Source organism: Etheostoma cragini, chromosome 16 (genome assembly GCF_013103735.1).
Source record: "Etheostoma cragini isolate CJK2018 chromosome 16, CSU_Ecrag_1.0, whole genome shotgun sequence".
Lineage (NCBI taxonomy): Eukaryota > Metazoa > Chordata > Actinopteri > Perciformes > Percidae > Etheostoma > Etheostoma cragini.
The window spans coordinates 15,355,413-15,379,930 of NC_048422.1; the positions used below are offsets into that span (position 1 = coordinate 15,355,413).

Here is a 24,518-nt window from a genome sequence, read left to right on the forward strand (position 1 = left end):
ATCTTAAAATCAATCCTAAAACGTACAGGAAGCCAGTGCAATGAAGCAAGAATTGGACTTATATGAGCGCGCTTTTTATGGAGACCTTCATAACATCCAGCAAAAGGAACGAGTCAAAGAGCTGCCTGTGGAGGCTGTCGTCTTGCGGTATTTAGGCCAGCCAGCTAGGATAAGGCGGACAACCCCAACGGCCTGAATAAATGTACTTAGTATCTGAATTGTTTTTCTTGCACTTTAATGTACATTTATGACAAACTACTGTACATTAGCTAACATATTATGAAATTAAATTGGTAAATAAATTGGAAAATAAAATGGTCATTGTGCCTTGCCCCATCAGACTTTCATGGTGGTGCATCCTGAATTATATATTGATTGAGTATTATTAAAGGCCCAGACAACTTTTTATCTTCTTGTTGTTAGTAATGAACATGAAGCCAAGTTTTCAATGCACCATCTTGCAATACACTAACTAACTAATGCATTGAAACATGTGAGTTTAATGGACATAGGAACTGTAGAGAAATGCTCTTCTATACCAATGTGAGGTAGAAGGAATGATAGGGATAAGGTATGTAGGTTTGAATGGATGATCCTTGTCTTGTCTTTCTAGGACATTTAATCATGTTAAACCTCAGGGCAGGGCCAAGCGGCTCCTCTGTGTGATAAAGAACATTAGACGGGTTGCCAGTCAGTCAGAATGTTGGCTTGTGTGTGCACTTACTTAAAATAAAATGAAACATTTTTGTGTTTGAGTTTGTGTGTGTGTGTGTGTGTGTGTGTGTGTGTGTGTGTGTGTCTGGGGAGGTCACTCAATTAAAACCATTTATCTTGACTCTAGACGCATAGGCATGTCTCACAGAGCGCCTTAAAGACTGACCTAAAGTAAAAGCCTCCATCAATAAAAGTATTTTGGCAAAATCATAATCGACCAATCAAAGACATTGCATTATGTATGTACAAGAAGTAAGTGTGTGGATAAATTAAAGTCTTTGTTTTTTTGTCTTACAGACTATGCTGAAGAACTGAGATTCTACCTTATTCACATGACGGAGGTAAGAGAAAGGCTTTTAAGTTACGTTAAGATAAAAGAGGGTCAAATGTAACAGCCTTTTTTTGTTTTTTTGTGAGCCAGAGGGGCTATTCACTCTGATAAAAATGACATTACAAGGAAGATTCAAGGAGTAGCACAAAGCTCTAATGGAAATGTTTTTTTATCTGTGTCTTTCTGAATCCATCTCAGACCTGTCACACACACACAACATGCATTTTTTATATTTGTATATATAAATCACAAGGAGAGATGCTGAAATATACAGGGAAAAGATATTTCCAAAAAGTATTTAATATATTACGATATATTAAAATAATTCTTAACTAAAAGGAATATTAGTTGCGACATGTTGCGACACAAGTAAAACACCAACTGTGACCATGGGATTGTAGTATTCAGTATATAAAACAATATAAATGTCATCTGAAATAACACCTAAGGATGTGAAAATTAACTGAAAGACACTCTGAAACGATCTCATGGTTTTGAAACCTGAATTGCTGTTTTCCTGTTTTAAAGTTTTCTCTTTTCCCGAAAGCTTTGCTGTATTTAATGAGCATGTTTGGTAGGTGGTGGTGTCCTTTCCCCATCTCTTCAGATGCCCCTTCCTTTTTCACTGCTGCTCTCTGTGTCCATTTGATTACATTTAGCATTTTTAAACTTGATAAGTGCGCAGAGAGGGAATGAAACTGCAGCTTTCTTCAAGCTTGTAATGTTGCCATACATTATGTTTTCATCACTTCTACTCATCGCTTTCTATCATCTTTTTACATCCTCTCTCAATCTTATTTTATAGTCTATACCCTTGACGTTCCACGTCTGGGATTGCCTCATTTCCGCTGGAAATTTGGCCCGATGTCCTTCCGCTTTTTTTGTGTTGGCATTCTAAACTCCGGTGGATTTATGAGGACCATGGTTAAAGCAACACTAGAGAACTTTTTGTAACTTAAATTTTTTTTCAAAATCGTTTCAGTGGTTCATCAACTCGTAACATTGTGAACGGCATTTCTGCATTTGCTTTGCAGCTCTCTACTGGCTATAACCGCACATGTAAGTTTGCCGGATCAGGTAGCGGATCTGTAGTTCGAATGAGACATATTGGGACAGTAATGGTTTACCACCTCTAGGAGGTCCGAAGCGGGAGAAGTTCTCAAATAATAATAATAATAATAATACATTTTATTTAAAGCGCCTTTCATGACACCCAAGGTCACTTCACAAACAAAAAAAGGACTTTAAAGTTCTAGTCATCTCATAAAGGTGCTGAGGTTCACACTATGACATGTTAACAAGTGTTGCTTTAACTGATCCTCAGATCTCTGAAGGGTAAATTGAGACAGGTAGCTGATCTGAGTTTTCTGTCTCACAACAAGTTCCTTGCCGAGGCTATTTTGAATCGGCACCGTGTCTCTGTTCAGCACTTAATACCACTTATGACGATTGTAATTGGTTCAAAGAAATGCCAATAAACCATTATGTTCTGTGTCTGGAGACCCTACCATCGTCACATCAGCAAGAGTAATACTGATTTTCCATTCATAGAATCTGAATTCATTTGAGTCCCCTACCAATTAAAACTACATTTAGCTTTCAGTATCTTACGATCTGTATTTTGTTGGCCAAAAAGGTTGAAAAGGTAGCTTGATTAATATTCCTAACCTGTAGCAACAACCCAAAAATGAGATAAGGAACACCAGATATTAAAAGATGAAATGGTTCTGATGCATTTAAATAGGGGCAGCCTACTTTAACACTCTACTTTTCACAAGCTGCTTACTTTAAAATGTTTGTTTTTAGAGACAGAATCCAAAATTGAACCCCGCCCAAGTGGTATGATGTAATATGCTCGCAGCGTGGAGCCCCGCTGTCTTAAAGGAGTAGCATGTTGCCTCACAAGCACGCTGAGGTGGACAAAACACAGTAAAGGTCCAGGTAATAGAAAAGGTCACATTGTGGTCAGCTTTATTTTTGTTGATACTGATCAAACATTTAAATATGTTTGGATTGGCCTTGATAACAATCCTTTGAATTTGCATGTACACAACTAATTTTGTACAAGACAAATTCCAGTTTGTAGCCTCCTTGACACTTGATAATGAAAACTGTAACCATGAACTGCATAACACCCAACTAAAAATACATTTCTTGTGAATCTGTAGAACTTGGCTCTTCCATTTCTTACACAAACAAATCAAACAAGGCAATCTTTCCTTTTGGTCTACCCTTTTATGAAACAAGCTTTTCAACATTCCTCACTTAAACTGAAGATTGAATGTCTCAGAAGTGTTTTAAAATGTAAGCTGAAGATACTGGGTAGCTGAAAGGGCTGCTTTCCTTTTTTCTTCCATCCAGCCACTGTGACTCATCTGCAATTTGTTGCGGCTGCAAATGTCTGCTCATATGGATAACTTTTCACTGAGCAACTATATAACCACTTCTGCTACACACACACACACACACACACACACACACACACACACACACACACACACACACTGGTCACACTATTTTTTGCTTTGAAATGTGCTGCATAACCTCATTAGCAGCTTATGAATCTTTTAAGGGGCCATTTTTCAGAAATTCCAGACAGAATGAGAGAGGCCTAATATCTGTCCCACCAGGCTAGAAAAGAGAAAGGAAACAGCTCCAATATTATTCAGTCTATTCAATTAGGCAACATATATAAATAGAAACTCTTACATAAGACAGCATTGTAGAGAAAGGAGGAGAGTTTGACTCAGTTAAAGGCAGATTTGGGATTTTATTTTACACAAGAAAGGGTCTGCTAGAATGGTTGGGTGGCTCTGGTTTTTATGTTATCATATTTCTTCATGTACTGTATCTTCCTGAATTGGTTATATTGTAAGTACTATTTGTGTTTTCTCTGGGAAGCTCTTTGCTCCTTGTAGCGTAAATGTCAAATGAAAAAGTCATTATCACAGTTGCAGATCACACTCATAGCTGAGGGTCCACTGACAGTTTGACCCCTTAGGTTTAAAAAGACCTATTGGTTCTCCAGCAAAACAGGAAGCTCCAAAAATACCAAAGTAGTGCAGGATATATGACAGAAGACAAGAAGATAGAGCCTAAAACAGCAAATATATTGTGTGTGTGTGTGTGTGTGTGTGCGCGCACGCTTTGTTCAGCCCCATTCCTTCATCTGTTTTGTCAGATGCCCCCACACAAAAAACTGTGCAGTCATCTATTATAGTTGATACACCTGTCACCAGTAATTTCACTGCAGTGCACAGTAGTCACAATGAAATGCTGAATGCAGTTTGCTCAACCTATACCTCCCATCTCTCACTGTAGTATAAGACATATACTGTAATATCATATATTTGCCATGAACCACTTTTCTTAATGCTATATAGTTAAAAAATATTATGATACTTTAGCAAATAATCAATGAAAGCACTCTCTTTGCATGAGCAGCTGCTAAACTACTGCAGTGCTCATTTAGCTTTAAGTGATGACAAAGTGGTTGACTGGTCCTGGTGGTGGGGCACATTGTTGTGTGAAGTAGAGGAATATGTAACATGAATGAAAAGAGGGATGAAAGAGAATGAGACACAAAAAGATCAGTGACGATGAAGACATGTTTTTAATGTTTGAGTAAACCTGGTCCTCTCCCCCGCTGCTGCTGTGGGTGTGTTTGTGTTTACTGAAATGTGTGTTGAGTGATAGACTAATTGAATTGCTCTTTCTGGCCTGTCTGTGAAAAGGTCACACACGCACACACACACACACACACAGATAATTAGGACACCGTCTTATTGTTTACTGCATGTTTCAGGATAAACATGGCATTTGCCGGGAAGACTTGTAGCCCCATTTAATTTGATGAATAACCTGTTTCTGCCTTGTCACAACTAAAACAACATTTACACACATACTCTACTGGTTATAATGCACAGACACTAACCGATATGCATGTGAACCAAAATTCGAAATTTGCACTGATTGACAAGGGACCACACAGCAGCATATGTGACTGCTGCATAGCACCACATACAACGGACTCAGTCATCATGCAACACACCTGTCCACAAGATCTCATCATAGGGAAGCATTGGATGTCTTGCAACCATGTCAGTTTATCCAGGATTCTTTTTGCTGTCCACTTTTTTAATTTTGAAGGAGTGTAAACATGTGTTTATGTAATTTTCTCTTTGACAGTGAATTTTTCACGAGCTACTTAAAAGATGCTTTCCTCGTTTCTACTCGAGTTGTGAGCAATTAAACGATTTCAGTCTTATCTTAGGCTCACCATCCCTGACACTGTCACAGTCCGCTCCCCTCCTTTTGTCTTCTCCTGCCCTTCTCCATCACTGGAAGTCATCCTATTTTAGCACTTGCTTAAAAAGGAACTGATCTAACCCAGATTTACACGTGAAAGGAGAGTGTGTGTTTGGGGGGGGGGTCTGATGGAGTCATGGGTGTGTGTGTGTGTAAGTCAGTGACGCAGGAAGAGAGGGAGCAAGTAAGCGTTGTGTAGGTTAATGGAAAATGCAGAGAACAAAGAGAGACACTGAGATTATTGATCAGTGGAGTGCATCAGGGTCATCACAGAGTTATCATGGGCAACTTGGCGGACCGGATCGGGCCTAAGAAGAGGTTTGTTAGGGAGGCGAGCTCTCTTCAGAAGCACCTGCTATCTGACTCCGGAGATGTAAGTCCTGCTAATTGAGGGTTTGGCTCAGGGTGCCGTTACAGTTGTAGAGAAGGTGATTTTTATAGTTCTCTCTGTGAAGATCAAATGCGTTAAACTGGAAAAACAGAAATCAAAGTGTCTTACTTTGTAGTTTGATTGAAAAAAACACTTTGCAAGCATAGGAAAAGGTATCAAAAAGAAGATGACTTTATAGTGCTTATAGTGTTTAATGCTACTGTTTCTGTCTTCAATGTTACTGTTCACCCTCTCAAGTGAGTTATTTACAAATACTAAATACATGTTTAGTTACAGTTTAATTTTTCAGTGGGGCTTTGTGGCACTGAAGTGACCCGGATTTTTTACTTTCACACTATATTTTATATTGCTGTTTTTGGTTTTATACTGTAATAAAACTTGCTATATACAATCAGTTCTTTTACTTCACTGGTCAGTTGTTGAAAACAAGTTTACCCTTGCAAATCATATTTTATATGGAAATTGCAGTTTTTGAAATATGAATTGTTTGAACACATGAAACAGTACAGAGGGCGTAGTGATTAAGAAAAGATGAGATAAGAGGCACCAAATGCAGGGAGGTACTGCCAAACTAGGTGAAATCACAGTGTGATGGCTTTGCGTGTAGGCCGTGAAACAGCAAGGGAGCTCTGTGATCAGACCAGCATAGCACAGTGTTGTGCATACAAAAAATTTAATTATTTCAAGAGGTCTGCACACAGTGGTGTTCTTGGTTGCGCAGGCATATGTTCATGCAATGTTTGTGGACAGAGTAAATAATGGTGCAATTTCGAATTGATTATTTCAAGTGAAGGCCGCCTGTTGATTTCTTTTTCCAGGACTAGGTAGATATCTTAAAGATATCTATAAGGATGCACACACATAGGTTTGTTAAATGTGTGTGCGTATATACACAACAGTATGCCTTTTTATGCATCTCTGTATGCATGTTATTGACTGCATGACACAGGATGTCACTTGCAGTCTGAAGGCAAGGTGTGAATTATACGCACCCAGGGGCTTTTGTCAGCAAAATCCCCACTTTATGGTAGCCATCTATAACATGGCCAGGGCAGGAACAGTCTCTGGGGGGTCTGATTGAACTGAGATGTGCCCTCTTCATTCCAGTTGGCCCACAACTTACTGTAAAGTGTACTTTGCTTTTTGTCTGATTTAATATGCCAGCACAGATTGGCAGGACTGCAGTGACAGTGGCTATACATATAAATATAATCACTCTTAGCAAGTCTTAGCAAGAAGATTACGTTGAGATCTACGACCATCCACAACTTACCCTACAACGTTGCTTTCTTTGATGGATGTATTCCCGCGCACTGTACTAAATTGTAGTTTATGTCCTGTTTCCATCAATGTTCCAAAGTAATTTCTAAATTAATAATTTATGTTTTAGTTTCATAAGTGTGTTCGTACCTATGTATTTAGGTATGTACACGTATCTATGTATTTAACAATGATTTAACAATATAACCTTTCCACAACAATTATTAAATACACAGCCATTGCATTCATATGAACGTCACCGATATATATATATATATATATCTCCAGAATGTTTAAAAAAACTATTTGCATTGACCTAAATGCTAATCTTATCTAAGGCTCAAGATGCTTTCATGACTATGCAATAAAAGCACAATTTACCCAATCATGTGAAAAGGCCAAAGGATCGATGAACTCACTGATTGGGTAATGACCATGACAAAAGAAAACAATGCAAAACTATTGCAGACTATATTACAGACTGATAAACTTTAAGGAAACAGTGCATGACTTCAGATAACTTCCTCTAGGCCCTGTCATGTGCTTATCATCCTCCCCAGTAGCCATAGGAAGGGCCTCAGGCTACAGACTCCAGTTTACATGTTCTTTTCATGGCCGCTTTGTCTGGGCAAACCACAGAAGAGCTCTGAGTTGAAAACAAGGAAACAAACTAGAAATACATGAAAGAGTCTGGAAAGGCCACTGACTTGTTTTCTTCATAACATAAAACATCCATTTGTCCACACTATAACCCACTTAAGAAAAATGGCAGAGAAGATGGAGGTTTTGTCTCACGGTTTGAGACATGAGTGTTTCACTTTTCCTGCTACTGAGGGTTTTCTTGGAAATATCTTAAAAGCTATTATAGAGATTTACAATACTACAAAAAAATTAAAAAACTACAGTATTCTCACTCTCATAATCCTGTTATAGCGGTCAGTGGCATAATGTCTTCATTTTAACTATTTTACTGCCTCATAGAGATTGCAATTGCCCCATTGAGGATATTTGTACTCACTTAGTAGACTCTTCATGTGGTGTGCACATGACATTGAGAGGATGGGTGTTTCTCATTTGCTCACTCTCTTACAATGTTTTTTTTTTTTGTTTTTACTTTGTTTACATATCTACTTTTAAAGTGAGCCATATGTGCCGCCAATGTGTACACTTAAAACATGGACATGTAGTCCTAAATCAGCACCATTCCAAGAGCAGAGCTAATTTCACATTTGCAATGGGTGCAAACAAGAAAGAGATAATTGAAGCTGAGTATGAGCTGTAGTTGTGATAAGGGCTCGGAGGATCTGGGGCTGGAGGGTCAGCTAGGATGGTGGGAGGGGTTTTTAGCCCATGGCGGTGGTCTACTTACAATTGTTTTTCATAGCTGGTAGTTGAAAGCATTCCAAGAAAATTATGATGACCTAAAAAGATATGAGATAGCTTGATTCCTATCAGGGTTTGAATGTTCCCACCCCCCCAAAAAATCGGAAAATATTCCATTGTCCATGTTAATGCAATAGAAGCATTTTAGGGAAATAGGCTCAGTTAGTGTCATTTTCAGAAGTTTGATTCCACTCTCAGATATGTATGCTAAAGCCTGTCTCTATCCAAAGTTTGAAAAAATCCTACCAGCACGTCTGAAGCTTGTTTATTAACATGCTACTGTGCATCTTGATGACACAACTTCAGGAAGTCCCTGCTCCCACCCAAGAAATATTGTGGCATGTAACTGCACTGCATAGAGATATGAGTGTTATCTGTCTTCTCATCTAACCCTCGCTATGAAAACAAATATTTGTCTTTCCCAAAACGTCAAACTATTCCTCTAAACATTCATAATGTATATGTAATCTTTTCTACATGAGATAAAAAACATTTGAATTGGGTAAGCATTACCCAGCAGTTTGAAATAAAATAAATGTGTGCCCATTTATTGGTATTGCATACATTAGCTGTCACTGAAACCATGCTAACCTGTGTTGAGGCAGCTTAGGTGAGCTGTGTTGATAGCAGTCCAATGACACACTGAAAACTCATCTGCCAGATGGCTCAGGGGGAGGGCTTCAACCAGGGAGCACTTTAATCAATCTGATTAAGGGGAAATGCTGCTTGTATTTTTAGCCACTCCATGGCCGGCCATTGGCCATTCATTGAATTTGGTTTCATTAACTCTCATGTTTATCTCTTGCGTCGGTGAATTTGTAAACGGGTGAACTAAAGTAGGAGCCAGAAAAAGGGAACCATTAGCTATTTTAGCTGATATGGTTCTTTGGGTAATCATTTAATGAATAACATAACTAGTCCCTCTATTATTCCAAAAATAATAGCCTCATTTATGACCTGACCCTGCCGCTAAAACTGACAAAATACAATTTGTCTTGAAAAAGGGTAACTTATTGTTGCTAGAATTGCAGCCTGGATCACTGGATCACCAGATGCTGTTAAATGTGAGTTCCAGTGAATTCCTTTTAAACTGAAAACAGTCCAAATGTTGAAGGCGATTTGGACCCATTGTGAATGGGATGTTATTTTATTAAGATAAATTGTGATTTAAAGTTACTGGTCTTTTTTGTCTTATCCCTAAAAGAAAAATAAACACTTGAAATCATCACAAAAGTGAAGTAGCACTTCAGTCTGCTTCAAATTAAGAGACAGCTGGTCTTGCAGCTGACTCCAAACGATTCCTTTCTAAAACATGTGGTCTGTGACCAGCTGTCAACAGTTTACTCATTTGCTGGCATGGCTGATTATTTAGATCTTATGTAATGCGATGATCTGCAAGTCACTATCAGGAAAACTATCCCAGACAGATGCAATAATTCACAGTTAAGCAGCACAGCACAACCATGTGTAGTAATGATAAAAAAGCAAGAGAAGGAAATTGATTGCTGGAATTGTTAGCTAGAGACAAATAAATCATCATTAGTTGTCTCCAAGCACAGCATAATTCATTTTGAAAATGTGATGCAAAAGGAAATGCACTACTGTGTGTGCTGTATTACTCATAATAAGAGTGACCTGTTAGTCTACGTCTGTCCTCTGTTATTTCCCCCCCTTTTCTCTCTTAACCAAAGGCATATAAGGGAAGATGCCATTAAGTGGTTTACTGTATAGTACGGACCGTTCACTTATATATTTACACACCAAGGCTGTGTAAACATACACACTTCCTCTCTTTGACAGATTAGGATGTAAGCCCTCATTCAGCTCTGAAACCTGTGCTTTGCTATGACTCACGGATTCCCAGCTGGTTGCCGTATTTAGTTTTTTTTGTCATCATGTTAGGTTGCAAAAGCTCCAGGAAGACTGTATTGAGACTGTAAGAGTTTAAACTGGTACTTTAAAGCTGGGTGATGCCTCTGGGACTGTAAACTGCTCCATCGCAGGTGTGTTTTCTCTATGTGGGACAGTGTGAAATTGCCAGGAAAAACCTGTCCTTATGAGGCAATGTTTTTGCATTATTTTTACAATAGTACTCATCCCAAATAATTATTAACTGAGGCTCCAAGGATATGGAAGACAGAGAAAGAGAGAACTCTTATCTTAATCAGAACTGAGTACATCACATATGACGTATATGAAAATTCAGAATGCATTATTGGCATCAGTTTGTATGTAGGTGTGTGTGTGTGTCTGTGTGTGTGTGTGTGTGGGGGGGGGTCTGTTTAGTGGTGTTGGGTTGCATGTGTGTTAAATTTCTGGCATTAACGTTTGTCATTAGCATTGACTGATAAAAGGTTCGTTAGCTTGGCTTGTGACCATTTCTCATAAAAAAATTCAAATTGCAATTCAACTCAGTTTGTTGCGTGCATAAGTAGTGTTGCTTTGCTCTCTGTAGACAACCGTGATATTGGTTAGAGAGCTAGCTTGTAATGCCATTAGTTAATAAAAGTAGAAAAAGTCCTTTCATTTCAGTCTTCATCATTGACCTGATAAGGGTGTTTGAGCAAAGGTTGGGTTATTAGAAGAGGTCATTGGGATCATCTTGGAACCATGTCTATACTAAAGGATGCTTGAGTAAAAGTAAAGGGATCATCAAAGAAATGAATATTCTGGGGACCATTATTGTACAAAATATAATGACAATAGTTGTTGAGATAGCATATGCGGTATGTGTTATGCAGTACAAAGAGCTCTGCATTCTTTGTGATCACAGCCTTTCATTTCAAGAAAGCAATAAGCTATCCTGAAAACATGACCTTTTCAGGGAACAAGGGAAACAGGATTTGTTCCAGCTTGATGACTGTGCGCTCTCCACTTTACCCATGTGGTTCTGACGAGTTTTTGCTGACCTTCCCTGACCCATTGGAAAAGAACTTGAATTATGAGATTTTCACTGACAGCAGTACCATAAGGGTTTGTCAATGGCACTGGCTGCAATCCAAATTGCCCCTTGGGGATAATAAAGTGAACTTGAAGTCGGCATTTGTTTGCGTGCGTTTCATGTATCATGGCCCCTGCTGCACCCTTCCGATTCAGATTCAGTCCAAATGATGGATATCAAATAACATCAACATGGATTTTTGTCCGCTCTGAAAAAGCCCTTATTTTATCCGTCAGGCTTAATTTAATAAAGGCTTTTGCTATAATTTTTTTTTCAAGACTGTTTTGGGGTTTTTTATCCTTTATTGTAGTGACAGTGGATAGACAGGAAAGGGGGAGAGAGATGGGGGAGGACACGCAGCAAAGGGCCGCAGGTCCGATTGGAACCCGGGCCGCTGCAGGACTCAGCCTACATGGGGCAAACACTCTCACTGGGTGAGGGTTAGGGTTAGGGTTTTTTTTAAAATCTTTTTATATAATATTTTTTGGATGATTTGGCAACAAAATATTTGGTTCCCCTCTCTACCTAATAGTCAACACTTTCCATTTACAAACAACTGTGCCTTGTATGCAGTATATTTTATTCTGCCTCAAGGAAAATCAGTCTTGACATTGCTACCATTAATGTAGGCTTTAAATGCCTTTTAATTCTGCATTAGTATCACTAACATTGACAAGGATTCAACCACCAAACACTCTGTGCCATGATACCCCAGTAGCAGCAGCATCCCTATCTTCAACAAGACATTGAGTGACATTGAAATAGACAGATAGTCCGAGGGATGGCAACATAGCATGGCATTAATAGCCCATGCAGCCAGAAAACTCACATTATGATTCACCACTGACCAGGCCAGTGAGTGTCAAGAAAAGCCCAGAGGACTCCGGTCAATCTCTAAAAACTTGCTTAAAATGGAAAGGTCCTATTTATAGCCTGACTTGTTCCCAAAAATGTCAGGATATAAATGTTTTTTCCTTGACACCGCCAGAAGCAAAACAACCGAGGTAGAAGGAAATTGTCAAATTGGAAGGCAAAGAAATTGAAAATTGTACTTGAGCACAAATGGTACCTTTCATTCTATACTTTAATCAGAAAAGTTTGGAATAATGTTAACTTTTCTTCAACTGAGTAATCCAGCAAATGTGGATAAAAGGAGCTGATGTGAGTGTGTATGGTTGTTTGAGTGCCCAACTGACTAGGTAGGTATTTTTTAGTTGGAACCATGAGAGACATATGTTTTGTGTCTACAGCCATGGACTGTCAAACTAGAAACGTGCTGTACCTGGATGCACAGAATTATATGAGTCTGTACTGTATGTGTGAGGAGATGAAATGAGGCATTTACCACAATGAGTATTTCCACTGATGCCCAAATGGTGCTTTGTTGCCACTGTAAAAGGTCAGTAAGGTCACGATGTAGTCTCAAGAATGTGAAGGAGCTATTACTTGGCCAATCAATAAGGAATAATTTATTTGTAAAAACACTGATGTAAACACTGGTGCCACTGGAAAGAGAATTACATTTGTCTGCTGTACGAGATATACTGTTTTTTATTAACTCTCTTCCTTAAACTTCATGGGCTATTCTCAGAAGCCAAATTAGGATTTGGAACAAAAATTACACATTAAATGAGTTGGAGAATTCCAAGGATCTGTCTTTTATCAAAAATGCATTGCTGAGATTGTGGCCAAGAGATTTAATCTGGATATCAATGAGATCAAACAGATTCTGGATGTCCTGGAGAGTCAGCCGTGGGGTATTTATGTCCTTTTTGAGTGAAAAGCTATTTGACCAAGCTCTGCCAACAATTTAACCCCTGCTTGTTAAATATTTATTCCCACTTATTTCCCAGCAGGGATGTATTGATTTGTACTCTTTTAGGAGTGCTATTGTTCACATAATCATTTTGTCAGCATATCAAATTCAGCCTGAAGTGGATAGTAGCCATTATCTAGTTTCACTAATGCTAGCGTTTTTGCTACATGAAAACAAAGAACTGAACTGGCAAAAAGTAAAGTCTGGGGTGAAACATGCCGACAATGACACACAATGATTCTGTACATCTGACGGATTATGCTCTTTAGTTAGTCCATGTCCTATTTTAAAACACTCCCTTCTTTCTCATCCCACACACACACACACACACACACACACACACACACACACACACACACACACACACACACACACACACACACACACACACACACACGTCCTTTTACATTTGTACTTTCTGGTGTAATCCTCTCATTTGTGCTCTCAGGCTCTTTCCCATTTTAAACCCTTTTACAATTCAAAGATCAGGAGACACTTCTTCACTCCTCTGACTGTAGATGCCTAATTGCCTGCTGTCTTTTCCTCCACCCTTCTTGCTTCTCTCTCTCTCTCTCTCTCACTCTAGAAGTGTGACTGTCTGCTTAGCCTGGAAGCCTATTCAGCTGACCAGAAGCGCCGCGTGTGTCAGTGCCTGAAGGACAACATTGACAAGCAGCTCCAGCTTCACAGGAGGGAGCCTTCCCTTCCGCATTTTGAGCAGGTATGCCACATTGACACGCAGATCTAGGAGCATTTCCAATTTCATTTGAAGCCAAAGATGAATCAGTAAACACATGAACACATGGGAATGCATATATTTGTACATGCCCCCATCACAGATACCCTGTGAAAACCACACACTTCCAAGCATATATGTACACTTTCCCTGCAGCTCACATTGTCATCGTTATTTCCACTTAGCTTTTACATTTCTTTGGGCAGGTTTAATGCTGCTTTTATCCAACTGCATTGGGATAGTTGAACTTCTTTAGCTGCTTTAGTTCAGTGCAATTTAAGTCCTGCTTGACTCTGTTTAGGTATGCCAAAAGTGGCATATATATGTATGTATAAACACAGTTATGGGAATAACGGCGTTTTTAATGTAATTGATTACTCTTCCCATTTTAATAACGCCGTTACCGTTATTGCTGAAAAATGCGGCACGTTAATTGAAGCTGACTCAGACAAACTACATCTCTGAGACTAGAGGCAAAGATCTTTTTTTTTCTTGGTTAGTGAGCCGTGCACGAGACAAGCGCATAAATGCTGACGATTGGCTGAGATTGAGTATGATTTCATGGTAAGCCAATGAGAGGTAGAGTTGGGCTGGTGTTTGAAAGCACGCATAGTCGGACACACAATAATCAACACAGCGAAGTCAGTCAACGAGAGACAGGTATGGCGTTATGAAATCAAGGAGAGGGGAAACTTTTCCTGCTAAAGGTTTCCACCGTGGTCAGAAAACATAGGGTAGACACTTTGTTTCTCTCACTATAACTCTAGAGTAGCTACTCACTCCGAAGCTAATAGCTGTCTCTCTCTCACCTCTCCCTCTCTCTATCACACACACACACACACACACACACACACACAAACACACACGCCGGCTCGAGGCACACCAGCGCATAAGTATAAACATCGGGCCGCTTACATTATTTGCACTTCGAAGATTGCATACAGTATATTTGTTTATTTATAAAAAAAGATGACGTTAAGATATGTTTACACGTTTAACTGACATCACTAATATACATATACTGTTTTTTATATATATATATATATATATATATATATATATATATATATATATATATATATATATATATATATATATATATATATATATATATATATATATATATATATATATATACACTAATAGTGTGGTGATAGCAGTGATGAATAAAAACTACATATTAAGATGTACTACATTATTCTATTAAATTATTCAGTGTGATTTCATGTTAGATAACTGCTTGCTTACTACCTGCTGTGACTAAACATAATGCTATGACAGAGAACCAAAACAGTGCATTTAAGAAAATCAAAACGGTGAGGGGAATGAGCCGAGGGACACTGCACAGTTGGCTGACATCACTACAGGCTACCACATTAAACAAAATTACTGATTTCAGCCGCTCTTCTGACAAATTACCTTTGTAGACTTGTTATACTTTCAATGCATTGAAATGGGTTAAATAAAAGCAGTGAGATGAATCCCCTATTTGTAATGTAGCACATGGGCGGTGCATGGGGCTGCTATGGATGCACTGTTCTGATCTTTAAGTGCTCACTGGGCTCACTTGAGTGCCATGATTAAGAGAGTGGCTGCTGGGGAGCTGTTAATGACATGACGGTTGTCTAATTTAGTAATTTTAGGAATTATCTTTGGAAATGTACTCAGATACATATATACATACTGTATGTAGATATTTACTGTGTATATATATATATATATATATATATATATATATATTACACACACGTGTACAGTATATACAGTATATGTACACAGTATATATACCGTCTACACACACACACACACACACACACACACACACACACACACACACACACACACTTGTAAAGTTCTCTCATGCCTATATAGGGATGTTTATAGGTAAGCTGTTTGAGGGAGTTCTTATAAAAAACCTTGGACCAAATAAATACATTCATGTTGAACAGTATTCAGAGTTGTGATGGTGTAGTTTGTATTTAATGGTCTAGATTTTAGCTTTTTTTTTTTCTTAATTTTTACTTTTATTTTGGATGAACAGCAGATAGCCCATTCACGTAATCCATTTCAAAGTAGTCCAACCCAGTTTATTTGTGTTTAGCTGAAAGGTGAGTAAAAGAGATAAATAGCCTTGTGTATAGATTTCACACCTGTTGTTCATTAGGGGTTCATTTCATTAGCACATGAAAGAGAGAAAGGGAAAAGCCGACAGTCTTTCATGCTTTTCTCTCGCTGCATGTGTATTCATATGCGTCCATATACAGTATGTGTGTGTATTTTTGCCCATATACTGTATTTCTTCCAAAAAGCTTCAGGAAGATACATGATCACTTAGAAGTTTAAGTGAGTCAGAACTTGGCCCATATTTAAATATTTTCCAATATTTTAACTATTTTAGGAACATTAGGATTTTTTTCCTAAGAATTCAACGTATTTAAACACGTAAACACTGTTTCAAAGATAAGATATTTCAGCTTCTAAACAATATTTAGCTGGTAGTGTTTTTCTGCAGGAATGTGTTTACACATGTTGTAATGTTTTACAGCAACTCAATGGATATTGTTCCTGTGGCTTTTCTATCCTCTTTCGTCCAACGATCATTGTTAGTTATGTACATGTGGATTAATGAATCACACGGTAGTGTTCAATTTGTTCAATAACACAACAGTTTAGAAAGCACACCAAGTCATGTAAGTCAACGCCATTTACTCTAATCTATTGACGGAACCAGTGTATTGATTGACTGAACCAGTGTATTGATTGATTTATATATGTTAAAAAAACTGCCCTGAATGATTGCATTTCCAGATTTTAATGAGCAATTTCCATGGCCCACATGTTAACACTTCCTGTAATTGGTAACTTATTGTGCTTATAAAAGCTTTAGTAGTTTACTTCAGTAAGAAAGCAAACTAAAGCTTTTTTGTGAGTCTCATAGGAGGAGGTAACTGCCTGCTTGACAGACACAATCCATCCTCCACCAAGCTCTTTTTTTTTGCAGGGGGAGGGCAATATTTGAGATGAGATGTCCCAGCCCACAAATTGTATCCTACAGATTCAAGAAAAAAAATCTTTGTTTGGTACAGATCCTCGTATAAATAACACAATAATCATTTTAATTTGGATTTTAATATTTTTAATAAAAATGAGAATAATTATACAAAAATTAGCAATCCCCCGCAATATCAGTCAAAATATTTGCAAATATATATATTTTTCTCATTCTGTGCAGCCCTAGTACATTTATGAAATAAAATTACATACCTGTCGTCTGTCACATTTCCTTTTAGCTTATAGTTGTTCTTTGTTTAATTTCCTTTTTTTTGTGATGGCCCTGTGCCAGTATCAGCGAGACAACAGATAACAATTGGACCTTTCTAAAAATATCTCCTACCTTTTACCAGGCTGGATATGTGTTACTATAGAGGCGGTCTACCTTTCGTAAAGAATTCTGCAACTTTGCGAGAAAAATCGGACACAGGCAAAGGCATTAATAAAAACAGTATTAAAATAGCTTTCTTTTTACCGTTAGTCTTGTTTGCTGTCACAGGTCAATTAGAACCTTTCAATGCAATCTTGTATTAGGTTGAAATCTGAGCGTTGTCCTGAAGGCAAGGGTCATACATGTTTAATCATAACATTTCACATCAAATTAGTTCACTTTTGATTGCATTTCTCCAGAGTACCTTAGAGGCAAATAGTTTGTATTCAGTCAAGTCCAAATGTGTTTAATTATATGCAAATCATCTTTTTCAAGAAGAGATTGCCTTTGTATTATTGTATCTGAGACATAGGAGCCTTTAAAAACCAAAGTATCCTTAGGGTATTCTCACATTTTCAAAAGAAAGGAAGACACATTCCTATAGATAGTGTAGACACATGTGGGCCATGTCCTTGCAGACAGCCACTGCATTAGATAAATACATCTAAAAAAAAGGACGTTAATATTTGAATCAGACGAAACAACATTGCTAAAATGCAGCAATGTCCCCTTCATAGATATAATAATAAACTTGCATTTTGATTCAAGTTCAATTCACAAAGGTTTGTAAGATGTTAAGAGTTCAGAGAATCTTTCATCTCAGAGAATGTTCCAACAATTCACCACGGAGGATTATTCCTTTGGTAGTGCTTAAATAACTTAAATTTTGCCCCATTGTGAAAACTGAGTCAGCACTAGGCAACTTACTGAATAGAGTGTGTATTTGATGCACTAGGTCCCTGTAAGTGAGTGAGAATTGCAGCAAAGAAGCTTTAGAAAATTATCCACACATACTCCTTGTGTCAGAAACTGTATTTGTCCTCTCATCCACAAAGCTAAGTAAATCCAAACTTTGCTGAAGCATGCACTTTACTCAAGAGTTATCTTCAAGTGTGCCGAGAGGGTAGAATCCACTCCAAAGGGAAAACACGCATTCCTGTAGAAATCACACCCATTCTACCTACTGACGTTATTTTTTCCAATAAATGGGGTCACTTCGTCACAGTATGTTTGTCTGCAGCTAGCCAAGTTCCTTTATTCCCTGAACGCTTTAAATACTTCCCGTTTGAAAAAGTTTCAATATGAGCCTTTTTTCCTTTAGATACTTCTAATCCTCCAGTCCCTCTGTGAGTTGGGCCTGATGGGAGTTTGCCAGTTTCTATTTTGTATGAAGCTTCATTTAAAGTCAGCAGATGATAAACAGAGGATTTCGGGTGAATGTTTATGAAGACTAACTTCATTACGTTTTTAATAACTGATGCCTCTCTTTCTCACTGACGGTTTCATTCTGTCAGCAGCGCATTGTGAAATAAATAAAGAGAATAGTCTGACATGAACTCATAGATAACACAAAATATCTTGCAGCAAAGTGATCAATGATTGGCAAGTCATCATTGAATGCAAAATGTTCGTTTTACATTACACTTATTTTTGGTTTTTATTTTCACTTAGTTGATTTTGATAAAGTTTTCATACTCATTCAGATTGAGTTTTCAACTTGACTTGTTTTGTACAAGTCAAGTTGTCAATACAATATATAATACCAGACTATAAAGCGCAGTATTGGTCTCATACACTGTTTACGTTTTGTAATCACTTTATTCAATATCTATTTATTTTGCATCAGATATGTCAGACTGTGACATGACATCCTTTAGGGCCTGAGTGCGGGGCAAGACTTATGCTACCTTTTAGTTTTTTAGCCGTCAAAGTAAAATCAGGAACATAAAAAAGTGTTTTGATGCTCAAGGATTTAATCAGAATCAAGACGTTTTGTGTGATCCTAAATCAACAACATGTTCAGTATACAGTATATAAACCAGTAATGTATAATACATATGGGAACCTTTTTATTTGTTCCTGTACTCATGTACAGAAACAAATGCTTCTCCTTGTGGTCTTGTACCCCACAGCCATTATAAGCCTGTGAGCTCTTTCCTTGGAAAGCCACTGGTACATTCTTGTCTTGTCCATTCTTGACCAGCATTAGCCACTAAGCTGCTGGAAAATTAAAAATGCACACACCCACGCCCTCAACTGGGAATTAAGGCAGGACTGGCCATTTTGAAAATGGCAGCCGCACTTAATTATTACATTAATTTAGTTAGCATCTGACGAGCAATGCTGGCACTCCCACTCTGAGTCAGAAGAGAAAAGCAAACTATCTGCAGAAAAGTTGCATGAATCTATATGAGCACATGAACACTGAAAAAAGCTGGCTGCTGCTAATGAACAAACTGTGTGTAGGGGTTTGGAGGCAGCTTGTTCTGTTTTCTTTGGCTGCCTCATTTCAAAATGCATGAAAATCAGTTTGAGCTGCTGAAGTGGTTATAATACAGCCTTTATGTTGATGTAGTATGACAAGGACCCTATTTCTTCACCTCACTGTTTTACTCTTTCTCTTTACTTGTTAAAGTTTTGATGATGATTTTAAAGAAAGTGGTGGTCTCTCCTACTCTCCATGTCTTTATACCATAGGCAAACCCGATCAATGATGCATGAAGCACTGGGAAGATAGGGACTGTCAGTGAATATGCATTTTTTGAGCAGCATATCTCACTACTAGGGCACACTGAATCTTAAGCAGCATCACAAAATAACAAACAGAAAATAAGCTGCTGGTTCCACAGGATTTATCAGAAAATCCATTTTGTATATAAAAATGTTGAAGGGCCACACATACCTGCAGCGTCTTGACACATATCAACTCGTCATGATGTGCTGCTGTCCTGCTGTATTACCTAGCATTGCATGTCAACTCTTAAGAATAGCAGCACGTTTACCACATTCAGTCCCCTGATTGGCACATGCTGGCTAATGTACCTTGCCTGCTTCTTCATACTGTAACACATTCTGTATGTGTTGGCGTCAATTGACGTTTAAGACACACGTAAAACGTTGTTACGATTTAGTCATTGATTTTGAGCAGCAGTACCATAAGTCAATGGTGAAAGATTCCTTAAAAAGTTTTCCCAGCATGGGGTCTCACTGGAAGCATGAAGATGTACATGTTTTCCCTCAGAGAAGGAAAGGTAATTGCTTAAAAATCTAATGACTCTTTGTAGCAGAGTAGAATGATAAGAGCAAAGTCGCTTTAAGTGTGCATATTTACAGAAGTATAGCTAATGGTATACACAGCGTCATGTAGAGTGAATGTGTGATGAATGAGATTATAGTTTGATGTGTTTTGGCAGGCCCCGGCAGGACGGTAGAGGAAGCATATAAGAAGTGATAGTCTGATGATGCACAGTATGTTGAGACAGCGACAGGTACCGTCATAGGTTTTTAACTTCATAGAGTTGACGAGAGACAGCTTGACTGGTTTACAGTAGGAGGCAGCCAGTGACACAGGAGATAGGAGACAAGATGTCCATTGAGGATAGGAGTAAGCAGCAAGTGAGGCTGCTACACACCTGACATCTTATCATTTCAAGGGGGAATTACAAACTGTTTAATTACAAACATTTCCATGGTACTTGCCAAACATAAGGAACCTAGTGAAAGTCTTTTTGCACCCTTCTTGCAGTATCACCACTCAGTTGATACATACAGTCAGAAAACAAGGGCATAAAGTATCTTTATATAAAGTCAAAAAACGGGCAACATCTGTACTGTAGACACACGTGATTAACATTTCTCTCGCTCTCCTTGTTTCTCTGCAACAGACACATACTTTCCCCTTCATTGTCTCTAATTAGACACGGATGAATTCCATTTGTCTGGTCTTTGCTCGTCTCTTTTCTCTTCACACTTGCACATACACACAACACACAGTACTCTGCATGGTAGGTGACATGGGACATCCAAATTTAGCATAACTGGAGCAGATAGGAGGAACCAAGCTGAGACATTTAATGTCACATCATAGTCAAGTTTTGTCTTGCTTTCTTCTCAATGGTATTCTATGATATTTCTGCTTTTAATAAGGTGCTTTAATGGCAACAGAGCAGTCCGCTGGTTAGAGAGATCATATTTTAAGGTCTATCTAAAGTGTACCAGAATTGTTTTAGTTCAAGTCCAGCCTTTGCATAGAAAGTGTAAAAGTTTTGGAGTAAAGTGTCGCTGTGGGGAAGCCATGTTTTCGTTAAGGAAGGACATCCAGTCCACTGACTGCAACAGTGCCTTTGTAGTTATTTTGTGTGTGTGAGTGACAGAGGATGAAGTGACAGCACTATCTCAAAATTTCATTTGCAGACTTCTTGAAAAACGTTAAGAAACGCCGGTGTCCTTCAGATAACACTACTGCATATGTGGATGCATATGTAAGTAATTTGAGAGAGGTTTGGTGCAATTTTCTCATTCTACAGTACATTATTATGGAGGCTGTAGTTTAGCAAAAAACAAGAAACCTCATCTGATCTTATGTGTTTTTTTATTGCTTCTTTGGGTTGTTTTGTACCAGAGACTCAGTTCTTTAAATGTTTTACATTTATTTCAGCCATTGAGTGCAACTAAGCCATCTTCAATGTTCAGTCTCTCTCTCTGTCTCTCTTTATCACTGTCTTTGTTTCTCTCTACCTCTTCCCGTTTCTCCCTCAGTTACACACACTTACAGCTCATTGATGTTATTTATTGTGGCTTGTAGTTTAGGATTCATGTAATTCATGTAGTGTAACATTCATGATTTTCCTTTGATGGAGTTATGTTTAGCTTTATTTTAGCCCACCTTCACTATTCATAACTGTGTTATATAATGGCAAATATGCAACAACAATAAGTGTTGTGCTGCTGTCCTGCTGTATTACATAGCATTGATGACGGTAGAGAACTTTAACAATGATTAGATAAGGCCCGATGAATAGCTTACACGGCTCCCCTCAGGTCTGATGCAGACACATGGTCATCATAACAGGTGTGTGTGTGTGTGTGTGTGTGTGTGTGTGTGTGTGTGTGTGTGTTATTAGGTGTGAAAGACATGGCCCTTAACATCCTGCTCTTTGATAGGTTTTGATATAGTGCTGTGATTTGCAAGGGAGCAACTCCTAAAAATAGCATGTAGAGGATGAGAGTGTGTGAGAGAGATAGGAAAAGAGAGAATGAGTGAGGGAGAGAGAGAGAAGGATGTTGACTGCTTTGGGCTTTAGAGAGTTAATTGCATTTGATCTTTCCATCACTTTCTCTACATTTACTGTACTTCACATTTTTATAATCCCTCCTTTCACTCTCACACTTTTGTTTCACTCGCGTCTTCACTAAATCCCTCTTTACTTACCCCCTTCTCTCTCTCTCTCTCTCTCTCTCTCTCTCTCTCTCTCTCTCTCTCTCTCTCGCTCTTTCTCCCTTCTGTCTTTTGCACACACGTTGAAACGTGCATTATTACCGAGCTGGGGGAGAAGCTGGGACTGCAGCAACAACACCGCCAAGACAGAGAACAAGAGGAGCACTTACACATCCAGACAAACGGACGGGAAAAAACAGATCACATATGGTCACATTGTATTAGCAGCCTGTCTCTGTTCGCGCCCAACACATGCTCTGTCAATGAGTGTATGTGTGGAACTGTGCCATTCTTTGTCGCACCCTGGGACACAAACCAATAAAACCACACACTCAAACACACTAAGCGTCCAGATGCCTGTGTCTAAGGTAATGTACTTTTATCTTTTGTACTGGTCAAACTGAGAGCTCTTTCTGGAGACTTCTGGTGCCGTCTCTATAGTTGAGATCAGTATTATTGTCGTTGTTTGTGCATGATTATTACTTCAAATATGGTTTATGTAAATTTGACAGTTTATGTTGTGTGCGTAAGTAGTGCTACTAACACGCTGCGATAACAACTGTTCTATAAATGCTAAGTGAGGTGAAGTCCCAACTGTTTTTACATTAGTCACATTTATTTCACATGGCACAGTAATTGTTTCCTTTGACGTCAACATGTTTTTATTTTTGTTATCTTGATTCCAGTAAGCATGAATATCTTCTTACTCTTTTCTGAATTACATATTCATGTACCAGTCATTACATTTTTTTTTATTTGCAGGATTGAGACAGACGTTTGGTGTTTGGTGTTCATTCTGGTGTGAAGTGTTCTTTAGTGAATTGAGGCTCATGTAGCTCCACAGGCAGATATTTAAGCACCTGGGCAAACACTTTTGATGTCATGTTTTTGCCCTTTCATTAATTAGAATTGAACTGCTACCTGTATACCATCTGTTAGGATTTTTTGTAAGTGGACCCAAGCTCAGAACATAGACAGTTATCTGGTAATGACGTTTAACAGGTTTATTGCAAGAGGAGTAAGAGGCATGCACCATAGGTTCTTTTTCTAAACTGCCATCGCAGCATTTGTATCAATACGTGCATCAGCAACTAGTACGTCATAATATAGGGCCTTAGATTTTGACAGGTTCAGTAGAAACAGGCTGAGAAGTTTTTGCTGGCAACTTCCACCGGTAGATGTCAACATCAACACAGGCACACTGAACAGGCATCAACACTTGGGTTTAAACTTTATTTAACAGACGTTGCTGCAGTGTTAATATTTGACATACTGCTTCATGCTGTGCTGTCAGAGAAACTTGTAATCTTGGTTGCCGATGTTTATTATTTCTCGCCAATTTTGGATTGCATGTTTGATTGTGTGATTGTTGTTTAAAAGCCCATATTGGTGATTTTTCTACACCCAAAACAGTCATTCCACTGTTAAATTTAGCTTCTTGCTACTGTCAGGGAAACCTATAAACTTGTTAACCAGTGTTGTTAATTTCTGCGATGGTCTGTGGCTGCCGGGTCCATGTTGGCCATCTCGTCAGAAGTGTTTGTAAGTGGACCCAAGCGCAGACACATACAGTAGAAGGATGCCGATGAAGTGCAATGTTACTGTAGATGGTGATGGGTAGAAGAGAAGGGATGACTGGAGAAAGCAGAGGAAAGAGAAGGAATGGAGAGCGGAAGGGCAGAATGGCAGGCAGAGGAAGCAGCGTAGTGATCGTCAGCAAGCAGGTGGACTGGCAGATGTGCAGACAGGCAAACAAGAATCCAGGAGCACAGGGAACAAACACTCATTAACATGGGTAACAAACACACAAGCAAAACTCTAGATTCTACACATACTAAAGATACTACAGCTAGCTACCACTTATCTGGCACGGGTGGGGGAAAAGGTTGATATGTTGGAGAGATGACTAGCTGTTTGCAGAGAAGTGTGCTGCTGGACA

The 24,518-nt window shown here is 38.6% G+C and overlaps 1 protein-coding gene across 6 annotated transcripts in view; it reads left to right on the top strand.

The window, feature by feature from the left end:
* Window positions 1-24,518, top strand: part of rgs3a (regulator of G protein signaling 3a) — a 130,529-nt gene that overhangs the window by 60,079 nt on the left and 45,932 nt on the right. For 4 of the 6 annotated variants that reach the window (XM_034895622.1, XM_034895624.1, XM_034895623.1 and 1 more), the window contains 2 exons: window positions 1,012-1,055; window positions 13,731-13,865. In XM_034895622.1, the coding sequence (XP_034751513.1) occupies window positions 1,012-1,055; window positions 13,731-13,865 (179 nt within the window). Of the gene's footprint in view, window positions 1-1,011; window positions 1,056-5,539; window positions 5,727-13,730; window positions 13,866-22,689; window positions 22,948-24,518 lie in introns of those variants that run through there. The other 2 variants (XM_034895626.1, XM_034895627.1) reach the window with 2 other exon arrangements.